Source organism: Macrotis lagotis, chromosome 6 (assembly GCF_037893015.1).
Source record: "Macrotis lagotis isolate mMagLag1 chromosome 6, bilby.v1.9.chrom.fasta, whole genome shotgun sequence".
Classification (NCBI taxonomy): Eukaryota; Metazoa; Chordata; class Mammalia; order Peramelemorphia; family Peramelidae; genus Macrotis; species Macrotis lagotis.
The window spans coordinates 203,970,618-203,983,656 of record NC_133663.1 but is presented as its reverse complement, the minus strand read 5'-3'; the positions used below and the strand labels follow the sequence as shown (position 1 = coordinate 203,983,656).

Genomic DNA, 13,039 nt, shown 5'->3' with positions numbered 1-13,039 from the left:
ACAGTCTTAGGTTCTTCCTATATAACATAATTCATAAGAAACAGTTTTGAGGAGAAAATGTAATGAGTATTAATAGGGGAGGAAGAAGACAATAGTAAAAAACAGTAAGTTTGTTTTCATTTATTTAAGGCAATGGGGTTAAGTGACTTGCCCAAGGTCACACAGCTAGGCAATTATCAAATGTGTAGGGCCAGATTTGAAATCAGGTCCTCCTGACTATAGGACTTGTACTCTGACCACTGAACCACCTGGCTGCCCCAACAGTAAGACTCATAAATCAATCCAGGGTTAATCAAAAAATAGAATGACTATAATTGGGGATTGATCAATCTAAGTGTTAAAGCTTAATAGCCTTAGACGTTATGACTATGCTACCACTTTTAACTACTGCTAATATTCAGAACAATCACCCTAAACCATCAAGAAAAGTTTAAGCCATGTTTCAATATCTCTTTTTAAAAATGCAGAAAGTAGGGCAGCTAGGTGGCATAGTGGATGTGGCACAGTGGATAGAGCACCGGCCCTAGAGTCAAGAGGGCCTGAGTTGAAATCTGGCCTCAGACATTTAATACTTACTTAACTATGTGATCTTGGGCCAGTCACTTAACCCCATTGCCTTGCAAAAACAAAAACAAAAACAATTCAGGAAAGTGAGTGCTATATTTTAGAAATTTTTTTATCAAAAATGGTAAAAAATTTTTAAAAGTTTGGCCTTTAAGTTAAAACTCTTTCTTTCTTAGTGGGGGGGGAGTATCTCATTCCCAAAAGATATAAGATAAATGAATAATATTATAATTTGTATATATTTTAAGCCTAATTTTTCTTTATAATTTGAAACTCCAACTGAAACAATGTGATTTACATGTGTACACATATGTGTATAAGCATACATATATGCATGCTACATAAATAGATATCATATAAATGGTATTTTGGACATGATGGCTTTAAGATGTCTGTGGAATCTTTACTTTGAAAAGTCCAATAGATTTAGAAATATGAGACTAAAGTCTAGGGGAAAGAATAGAACTGGATGTATAGCAGACATTTAATAACTATTCTCTGATTCACTATATACACCTAGATCAAGAAGCATGAAATATGCCTCCAAATCAAAAATTCAAATTAATTCATTCAATAGTAAGTCTTACAATCTTAGATGTTTCATATATAACATAATAAGAAACATTTTTGAGGAGAAAACTGTTAAAAGCTGACAAACTAAGTAATGATTATTAATGGGGGAGGAGCAGGACAAAAGGAAAAAAAAATACATATTATTCCTATGAGTAGACCCCAGGACATACAACTGGGTCATGGTTAGGTAAGTTACCAATGGGGGAAAAAAAGGGCGGAAAATGATGAAACTTTTTCATTTGGTTGCCTCCCATTTAGTTCTTGTTGACCAGGTGCTAAGTTCAAGAGGCTTCTGATCATCTAATTTTTTGCAGTTTCTAAATTTTATTATCATGGAACAAAATTCCTTCCCCCCCAGTTATAAACTCAGAGAGTTTCTTGTTATGGGATTTAGGTGTTATTAGTAACCTTTTAATTTTGTAATCCTGGAACAAAGTACCACTTTTTTTCCTCTAAGAAAGAATGTGGAACCTTTTTTTCTTTTGTGAAGAAGTCCCTGAACTGCTCAAACTACCATCTCTCTTTTTTAAATTAGCATTCTTACTACCACTGTGATTGAAAACAAATATTTCCCCCCCTCCTCTATCATTTTTCTCTTTCTCTTTCCCCTAGAAACAGCATCAGTCCTCTTTTAGTTTTTTAAGGAAAATTTTAGGGAGAGATGGGTTATCAAGAAAATTTTAGGGAGAGATGGGTTATCAAGAAGATCAAGAAGAAAAATTTAAAAATTCATCAAGGAGCAGTTAGGTGGCACAAGTAGATAGAGTACTAGTCCTAGCATCAAGAAGATATGAGTTCAGATTTTATCTCATATACTTAACACTTCTTTGCTGTGTGACCCTGGGAAAATCACTTAACCCTGATTGTCTCACCAAAAAAAAGTTCATTGGGTAAGCATAGTGGTATATGAAAACACAGTGAATTAGGTCTATTCTTTATCCACCCCCCCCCCCCCCCCCCCCCCGCCATCATTTGCCTGATTCTTCTTCTTTGTCTTCTCTTCAAAGTCAGAAATATTGAATGGGGGCAAATGTTAATTTAGTGTGTAGACTTTTAGATAATATAAATTCAACAATTTGCTTCTAGACCTGAGGTAATTTGTTTTCTTCTGTATTTCAGGACTGTAAGGAGCTTACTGGCACTTTCTTTGTCCAAGACCCAAATGACTTTTCTGTAAAATGAGAAGACAAAACTAGATGGATTCTTAAGTCCCTTTTAACCCTTGATCTATGACTAGATTTATCTAAAGTGTCTTCTAATTCTCATTCTCATTCCTTTTGAGCTCCAAGCATCCTAGAATAAGTTCCCCACTAACCTGAGGTGTGTATGTGTTTTTTTTTTTAGTTGGTAACTCATGCTCTCTAATAGATCTCCCACCTGATGCCAATAACCAAAAGATGCTTTTTCCCATGCCTATGTGGTAACTTTCTACCTTCCAGGGTCTAAAATTTATATTTTAAATTTTAAATATTAAGAAGATTAAGAGAAAATAATGTCAAATAATCCCCACATGAATAAAGGCACTGTCCTGATAACATAGAAAATTATCTGAAAAAACAGGCAGATTTATATAATTTATATATATATATATATATAATTATCTTTATATCTTTATATGTTATATGTAATATATAATCTTTATATATAATTTATATATATATGTATATATATATATAAATATATAAAAGATAAACAATTTATTATCTCTGGTATAAACAAAGTTGGATTTTTATACTTAATTGACCTTATCTATCACATATATTCATCATGCACATCTGAGGAAAAATGGCAGTCACAAAGGTTATTTTGTGCTTGATATCCTTTAGTATATTAAGGTAATGTTAATCTATCTCAAAGGGTCAAAGGTCATTTGAGAATTCAAATAATCATCAGGGCTTCAGAGACATTATCTAAGAGTCTGAAAAACTTGCTTTTGAATTGGAAGGCTAAATCTATTGCAGAATTTATGACTTGATCAGTGGAAAAAACTGCTATGAATCTGGTTTACTAGGAGCAGGGAGTCATATTCTTCCTGAAAGACAAGGTTCCAGTTAAGGAAACTACTTAATGAAAAGGAGATATCACTTGTACAGACATTGCTTATCCTTACCTATGAGAAAAGCTAGGGTTTCCCTCCATCCTTAAAAAAAATTATTTCCTTCACCTTGACTTCCCTGTAACTATCATCTGAAAGTTCTCCTCCCTTCTGCCACTAAATTATTAAAAAATCTACACTCACTGCTTCTCTTTCTTCACATTCATTTCACTACCCCTTTTAATCTAGTTTTCTATTCTCTTGAAATTAGTACCCCCCTCAAAATTGTAAATAATATCTTAGCCAAAAAATTAGAAGATCCTATCTAGACTATCAAAAACCACAGGCAATGCTTTCCATCTCATCCCACTATCCAAGCCAAGCCATCATCTTGCCATTGTTTCCTCTACACCAGAAGACCTCCTGAAATCATTCCCTGGGTGACTTAATTCACTCAGCATACACTTGGACCATGCTGTTCTGATGGGAGAGTCAGCAAGTGTAAGCACATATGAGCCACTAGATCTAGACAGCCCTCAAAATCAATTATTGTTTCAATTCCAATGCAGTTACCATCCATTCCATCAATAGCCTTACTATTTTCTTATACCCCCTGCCCTATTTTATACTACTTCTCTGAATCAATAAACCATTGCCTCTGGAAAGGGCACATCAGTTGACTTCCCCATTGTTATTCTCACTATCCCTGTGATTCACCAAACCCAAAAGACTCTTCCTGGACCACCAGTCCATATATATGTATATGTCACCGAGAAATTAAAGTCCACATGTATGTAACTATCTATCTAACACAGATAAAGGACAGAAAAATGCAAGTTTCTTTGAATGACAAGATTATTAGAATTACAAGAATAAATGGGAGGTAGCTTCAATTCAATGACATCTAAGATCCCATTTAATTCTAAACATTTTTTATTGTAGTTTTTTCAACTTACCTAAGTATAACGGATAAAAGTAGTTCTAGAAAAAAAAGGAGAAAATATATCTTAGTAAATTTAAATTATACTACAGTTATAATTTTCAACTATTGTCTTTAAATTATAGATGAAAACTATGATGCATATTATGGACATTTTTTATATTGAAATATTACTGTAAGTTTTATAAAACTGAGTAACCAGCAGTATACAAAGAAATGGCAAATAAACTTGAATTGTTTATTGATTGATTAATTTAAAATCTATGCTCTCTTAATCGAAAAGAAAGATTCTAACATGAATAATAATAACAAGCATTTATATAGCACTTTATGGCTTGCAAAGTGCTTTATTATTATTATTAGCTCACTTGATCCTGCCTACTTCTTCAAATCTACTCCATCATCTTTGATAATCAAAAGTCTACTTGTGGGGCAGCTGGGTGGTGCAGTGGATAGAGCACTGGCCCTGGAGTCAGGAGTACCTGAGTTCAAATCCAGCCTCAGACACTTATTAATTGCCTAGCTGTGTGGCCTTGGGCAAGCCACTTAACCTCATTGCCTTGCAAAAACCTAAAAAAAAATAAATAAAAATAAATAAAAAATTTTAAAAAGTCTACTTGGTGCATCATATGCTATATCTTTCAGACTAACTGAATTCAATAAATATTATCTATGAATAAAATAATTTATCATTTTATCTTCACAAAATCCCCAATTTAAAAATAGTCTATGTTCTTTATTTGTAAATCAATTTTTATATTATAAAGGCATTTTCCCTTAGAAACAATATTTTATACATGGTGATAACATTCCCAGGTCAGCCCAAAAAAGTCCATTTGACTTATAATGCATCTGAAGTTTAGAGTTAACACCATTAAACCTTACCACCATATGTAACAGTGCTTCTCTAGGACATTATAGTCTACATTACAACTTAAAATCCCAGGAATACTTCTCTCCCTTCTGTAGCCAAGCAATGAAACTGAGACTCCCACAAACTACTTTGGCTCTGGTAGATTGGGTAAGAGACATTAGAAGGGCAAGATATAAGAGCAGGTTTGGGGCTTCTGAAACTAGGGAATATGGGGCAGGGTCTCAAGGATAAAGTTTAAGGGAGAAGAAATTAAGGGGGGTGGCAAGAGGTAATGAGCAGGTGCCATGGTCTAGAGGAGTGGTTATTCTTGGGGTCATGAATCCCTTTAGCAATATGATTAAGTCTGTGGAATCCTTCTCAAAATAACATTCTAAAATAAATAGAATTACAAAGGAAAGCAATCATTTGGAGGTCCAAGTTCACAACTCCCTGAAAATTATCCATATATATCCCTTGGGAGTCTACACCCCCCAAATCACCAGATTTAGGAGTAAGATGGGCCTTTTAAATAAAGTTAGGGACTAATATAGGGGCTGAAACCATGATAAATGGAAGTGAAGGGGCAGCTAGGTGACACAGTGGATAGAGCACTGGCCCTGGAGTCAGGGAGTACCTGAGTTCAAATACCAGCCTCAGACACTTAATAATTACCTTGCTGTGTGGCCTTGGGCAAGCCACTTAACCCCATTTGCCTTGCAAAAACCTAAAGAAAATGGAAGTGAAGATTGGGGTATAGGGAGCTATAGGAAAGTAAGGGGAAGGAAAGAAAATAATCATTAGCTGTACCCATTCTGTGCCAAGTCATAAGCTAAGTGCTTTTTACAAATATTTTCTCATTTGATCCTCATGACAACCTTTGTGAGATAGTATTATTATTATCTCTATCCTGCAGTTGAGGAAATTGAGGCAAATGGAGATTAAGTGACAAATCCAAGGTCACAGAATTTAGAACATGTCTGAAACTGAGGAGGTCAGATGTGAACTCAGCTCCAGGCCTAGTATTAATCATCTGTATTAGGTCAGGTAGTAATGTAAGGAGGTTGCTGGCAACTCCTCATGAAAGGAGGGGCAGCTTGGTGGCTCTGGCCTTGAAATCAAGAGTACAGAAATTCAAATTCAGTTTCAGACATATGACAATTCACTTAACCAACTGCCTTGCATCTGGCCACTGGATCCAGCTGGCTGTGGAGGAGACAGTGAGGTTGGTGACTTTGTACAGTCCTCCCCTCACTCAAATCCAAATCATGTGCTTGTCATGGCATCACCTCCCTGATGTCATGGTCTTCTTCGAGGATGAAAAACAAACATCATCATCATCATCATGTAAGGAAGGGATTGAGACAACCCATTTTATTCCCCTATTTCCTCTTGACACCAGATTTCAAATTAGGATAAACATAAACATAATATAATGGAGAGTAAGCTAACTCAAAAGTCAGAGGACCTGAGTTTAGATTCAATCTATGAAGCTTACTATCCCTGATACCTTGGTGACTATTTAACTTCCCAGAGCTTTAGTTTTATTATCTGCAAAATGAAGGGGTTAGATTAGATGGCCTCTGAAGATCCTATCTAGATTTGTGAACTTATAATCTCAGGTTGACAGGATATAAAAGTATAAAAAATTGTTGGTCTTCCTCTAAATCTACCCATCTTTCTTCCCTCCTCATCTCCCTGGTTCCTTTCTCTTCAAAGCTAACAATGACTAATGCTGGGCTAGAGAGAATGGCTTAAAATAAGCAGCATTAAGGGTGCTTCTTCTTCTTTCCTTTCCTCCTTACTTATTGTTCCTTTCTATTTTACCATTGCCAAAAACCTCTGGGAAAAAGACCTGAGTGAAAAGAGAAACTATGGGAATTGCAATATTTCTCCTCTTTCCCACTATTACACTAAAGTGGATAGAACCGAAGACCAGGTTTTAGAGTAGAGTAATTATGGGGGAGCTTGAGACCTTCATGAATAGTAAAGGAAGTCCTCTGCAGCATCAAGGGTGAAGGGAATGACAAGTCTTGAAAAGAGCAAAGAGAAAGAAAGGAAGAAAGAGAAAAAGGGAAAAAGGGGAAGGGAAAGAGATTCCCCACTTGTAGAAGAAAAAAGAGATTCTTTTGGCAAACTGGCTAGCCACTTTACAAAGATAAGGTATGTATGAGCTGGGAATTTGCAATTGGGGACTGCCTATAACTGCTCTAAGGCTAACAGGTAGTCATTCACCCAAGATCTAGGAACATATGTACATAATGCATATTTTCAATTTTTTTTGCAAGGCAATGGAATTAAGTGACTTGCCAAAGATCATATAGCTAGGTAATTATCAAGTGTCCTTCTCCATTTTGCATACCTACACAATAAGCAAGCAAAAAAAAAAAGGAAAGAATCCTTATGACTTAGAATATAAAATTCAATCCTGACTCAACCCAGGCTTTTTAAAGGTCACATTGTATTATATAGACTAGAGATTAAGGCCAAGGTTCAGATACCACCTTATCTATGACATTGAAACAATTACTTAATTACTAGGTCTCAATTTCCTTATCTATAAAATAAGAAATTTGGCCTCTGAGATCTTCAGTTCTAATGAGATTCCCTCTAAGTCTATGATTCTAAAAATTCAGACCATTCAACCACTGGTATGCTGCTAAGTTTTTAACAATTGGCTCTCTAAAAATAACATAGGACAGTACAATATTAAACTGAATCTGCATTATCATCTTTGTTGAGTCTAGACAATCAATAAAATAACAAATCAAGCCTTAAGTCATAGTGTTTGCTGATTTCCAAGGTATAAATGTTGATATTGCTTGGTCATGTCCCCATTTCATGACCCTATTTGGGATTTTCTTGGTAAAGATACTAGAGTAGCTTGCCATTTCTTTCTCCAGATCATTGTACAGGTAAGGAACAGAGGCAACCAGAGTTACGTGATTTGCCGAGAGGCACACAGATAGTGAGTGAGACCAGATTTGATTTCAGGCTTGGCATTCTATCCACCTTACCATCTCAATGCCCCATGAGGTATAAAGTATAAATGCTTGTGCTGAAAATTATACAACCAGCTTTCCTGAGCTGACTTTGGAACACTTGGAGCACATCCATGCAAATCCTTAAGTAACTAATGTAGCCCATAGACTTAAGTTTCTTAAGTCTTACAGTTGGTAACAGAGTAGGGATTAGACTCTTGGCCACAGAAATGCTCAGAAGTGATCTGAAGCCAGTTCCTTTGACTCTTGATTCAAGACTCTTGCCATTATACCAGAAGAAACAGTGAAGAGTCACCTAGAAACAACCCACAATGACTCCAGAAGGAATAGGGAGGGAAGGAAGATTCAGGGTGCAATAATCCAAGGACATTCAAAGTATTGTAATTATTATTGTTGCTACTGCTGTTTGATGGATATCTCTTAGCCAGCTTGATTATTAGACTAACTGGGTTAGCTGGGCAGTCACAGAAGTTATAATGTTAGTGTAGACAGCCCCTTTGCTACCCCTGGCCCCTCCTGTTGTCAGTTTTCAATCAACATCTGATATCACTGCAAGAAAAAAGGAATGAAGAGGAGAATCCAATAGCATTATCTCTCATCTGACACTGGCTAAAGGAATTATATACACCAGCCCAACCAGGTAATAGGATAAACCCTGGCTGGTGAACTCTTCTATCTGTGTAACTGCCTAGAGGTCTGTGACTTGCTGGGTCACAAACTCAAGGCTCCTTACCATAAAGGAACCACTTAATTTGGTTTAATAAAGCCTCTACCTGGCTGAATCCAGTGAAGCCAGCAAGAAGCTCATTTCACAAAATCTTTATTGGGGATTCTCTCTACTGCTAGAAAAGTGAGCCTATCCTCTTGGATAACAATTCTTTTTGCTACCAAGTAGTGATTCTTGTTCTTCTGTGCTCCCACAATTCAAATCCTGACCTTTAACATGTTACAGACTCTTACCGTCTCTGGCTCATTTTCAAAGACTTCTCTGGCTTCTTCTTTGTTACATAATTCTTCAATGCATTCTCGTTCAAGATTTCCTTTTTTAGTTTCTTCCATAAAACTGTTTGCTCGGCGTTTCCTTATAAGGATCTGAGAGGCATGTTGTTTCGACAAAACTTTGTGGAAAGAAAAAATAAAGCTTGTATTAATTCATTTTTTTGTTTTTTTCTTTTATAATATTTTTGTTTCATATACAGTACCCAAAAATTTTTGGACTAAGTATTGAGAAAATTTAGTAAGATTTCAAACCTATATTCCTGGTTAAAAAGTCTGGTTTTTGTTGTTGTTGTTGTTGTTGTTGTAAGAAATGGACTGTTATCTTGACAATGTTAATTAAAAACTCAGAAAGACAAATTATTAGGAAGCTGGAAAAATCTGTATTATCCATTATACTTTAAATGCAGGAAGAGACAATAATTCAGGGGGCAGCTAGGTGGCACAGTGGATAAAGCACTGGCCTTGAACTCAGGGTTCTCTGACACTTTTTACCTAGTTGTGTGGCCTTGGGCAAGCCACTTAACCCCATTTGCCTTGCAAAAACCTAAAAAAAAAAAAAAGTGATAACAATTCATTCTCATTTGAACCAGATAAGTAGTATAAGGAAATGTGAGCAACCTAATCTTGTGAACTTAATGGACAGGTCTCCTAGGAGGTTAATGAGGTTTATTATTCTTTGTTTATGGATAAATACTCTCTTTGTTCAAGGTGCTCATCTTGGATAGATAGACTTCATCTATCATTAAATCTTAGAGAATAAACTTCATATCTAAGCTATATTTTCCATCATTTTCTTTTAACCTTAAATTTTTAAAGTTTACAATTTATATATGGCCTTAAAAGTGAAAGTGTACTATTTTTTGTTAATAAATACACTATTCACATAGAACAACAAATTTCCTCAGCATACAAAGTTAGGGAACTATCCTCATATTTTGTATACAAGATCAAATGTTCACAAGTCAAACTCCAACTAAAAAAGTACAGTCTAATTACCTTTACTTTTTAAATTCTTACTTCTTAACACTTTGCAACCTGGCTTCCAACTCCACTACTCAATGAAAATCACTCTTGATAAAATTACCCATTAGTTATCATGCTTTTTTGACTTTGCTTCAGTTTTTGAAACTATTGATTACCCCATCCTCCTGGTTATTCTCTCAGTATTTATTTATTTTTCTAATGACATAGCTATTTACTGGCTCTTTTCCTATCTTAATGACTTCTCAATCTCCTCTTCTATATTTTCATTAATATATCACCTCCTAACCAGGTGTATCCCCCCATGACTGCCACTTCACATTGCTGACTTATATTGTGCTACCAGTCAATTAAAACTCCCAGATCTTTTTTTTTGCAACAACTATCTAGCTAACCATGCCTCTACCATCTTGCAATGCTGATTTTCAAAAACTCAAGTGTAACCTGAAAACTATGATCAAAAAAAAAAAATAGTCTAGACATCATCTTTAAAGATATTATCAAGGGAAACTTTTCTGATATTCTAAAACCAGAGAGTAAAATAAAAATTGGAGTCGGCTAGGTGGCACAGTGGATAGAGCACTGGCCCTGGAGTCAGGAGTACCTGAGTTCAAATCCAGACTCAGACACTTAATAATTACCTAGCTATGTGACCTTGGACAAACCACTTAATCCCATTGTCTCGCAAAAACCCTAAAAAATAATAAATGAATGAATGAATGAATGAATGAAGACTGAAAGAATCCACTGTTCATCTCCTGAAAGAGAAATCAAAATGAAAACTCCAATGAACATTATAACCAAATTCCAGAATGCCCAAGTTGAGGAAACAATATTACAAGCAACCTAAAATTTAATTATCATGGAGCCATAGTCAGGAAAATACAAAATTTAGCAGTTTTCTACATTAAAGAATTAGAGGGAAGGTATTATGATGTTCCAAGGCAAAAGACCTAAGATTACAGCCAAGATTCATCTACTCAGTAAAACTGAATGCAAGCATTCAGGGAGGAAATATGAATATTCAATGAAATAAGCATTCCTAATGAAAAGATCAGAGCTGAATAGAAAAGTTTACTTTCAAATGCAAGACTCAAGAGAAGCATAAAAAAGTAAAAAGGAAAGAGAAATCATAAGAGATTAAATAAGGTTAAACTATTTACATTTCTACACAAGAAAATGATACTTCTAACTCCTAAAAAACTTTTCATTATCAGTTAGAAGGAGTAAGGACAGAGGGCACAAGTGGGAGTTGAATATTATGGATATTATAAAAAAACATTAAGGGATGAGAAAGAAGAATGCACTGGAAGAATGGGGAAAGGAGATGTAGAATTTTGGGTAAGAAAAAAAAGACCCAAAAGAAATTTTACATTGGATGGCAAGATGGGTGAGATGGGGAAAGGAGGGAGCACATAAATCCTACTCTCATAGGAACTGGCTCAAAAGGGAAATAACATACACACTCAGTTGGGTATAGAAATCTACCTTACCCTAAAGGAAAATAGGAGAAGGGATTGTGGGGTGGTGGTGTATGTGTGATAGATTGAAGAAGTTATAAGTCAAAAGTAAAAGGTATTTGAGAATGGATAGAGTAAAAGGAAAAAGAAAGTAGGATAAATGGGGGAAATAGGATGAAGAGAAATACAAACTAATCATAACTGCAGAAAAAATTTTATAGCAAATTTCTTTTTTAAAGACCTCATTTCTCAGATATATAGAAAACTGAGTGAAATTTGGAGAAATGAGTCATTCTTCAATTGTAAAAATGTCAAATATATGAACAGTTTTCAGGTGAAGAAAATAAAGCTATCAATTATCATATAAAAATTATCTAAATCACTATTTATTAGATAAATGCAAATTAAAACCACTCTGGGGTAACACCTTATACCTATAAGATTGACTATAATGAAAGAAAATGAAAATGACAAATGTTGAAGGAGATGGAGGAAAACTGAGTCTCTAATGAATTCTAAGGTCTAAAATGAAGGTGTATTCCAAATTCAACCTTTCTGTATAACAATTTGGAACTATCCCCAAAGGGCTATTAAGCTATGCCTACATGTTAATAGCAACACCACTACTCAGTATGTATCCCAAATAGATTTAAAAAAAAGAAAAAGAAAAAAACTATACATATAAAAATATTAAATAGAAGCTCTTTTTATAGTGGCAAAGAATTAGAAATTGAGGGAATGTCCAACAATTAAGGAATAACTGAACAAGTTGTTGTATAAGATTGTAATGGAATATAAAGAAAGGATGAGCCCATTGGTCCCAGAAAAACTTGGAAAGGCTTATATGAATACATACAAAATGAAACAAGCAGAACCAGAAAACATTTTATACAGTTACAGAAATTTTGTACGATGATCAACTGTGAAATGATTTATTCTCAGCAATACAATGATCCAAGTCAATTCTGAAGGACTTATGAAAAATGCTATCCATCTTTACTGAAAGAACTGATAGAGTCTGAATGCAGATCAAAGCATACTGTTTCTTTACTTTTTTATTTTTCTTGGTTTTTTTGTCTGTACTTTCACAACACACCTTGGAAATTTGTTTTGCATGACTGCATATATATATATATATATAACCTATAGCAAATTGCTTGGTATACCTATACCAATGGGGCAAAGGAATGAAGAAGGAGGGAGAGAATTTGGAAATCAGAAATATTTTTAAATGTTAAAAATTGTTTTTTACACTTAATTTGAGGAAAAATTAAAATAAAAAGTTCTCAAAATGTAAATGAAATGTAAATGAAAAGTGTAAATGAAACCACTACTGGGTCTATACCCTGAAGAGATGATGAAAAAGAGTAAAACCATCACTTGTACAAAAATATTCACAGAAGCCCTGTTTGTGGTGGCAAAGAATTGGAAATCAGGAACAATTTGGGGCTTTCTGCAATGGAGAATATCATCTGTATCCAGAGAAAGAACTGTGGAGTTTGAACAAAGACCAAGGACTATTACCTTTAATTTAGAAAAAAAAACTGATTATCGTATTGTCTGATCTTGCTATCTCTTATACTTTATGTTTCTTCCTTAAGGATATGATTTCTCTCATCACATTCAATTTGGTTC

General features: G+C 34.8%; 1 protein-coding gene across 1 annotated transcript in view; it reads right to left on the bottom strand.

The window, feature by feature from the left end:
* The window catches only part of PROS1 (protein S), an 83,279-nt gene that overhangs the window by 45,355 nt on the left and 24,885 nt on the right, over positions 1-13,039 (bottom strand). The window contains exons 2-3 of the mRNA XM_074192262.1: positions 8,925-9,082; positions 4,129-4,153 (exon numbers count right to left, since the gene is read on the bottom strand). Coding sequence (XP_074048363.1) covers positions 4,129-4,153; positions 8,925-9,082 — 183 coding nt within the window. The remainder of the gene's footprint in view (positions 1-4,128; positions 4,154-8,924; positions 9,083-13,039) is intronic.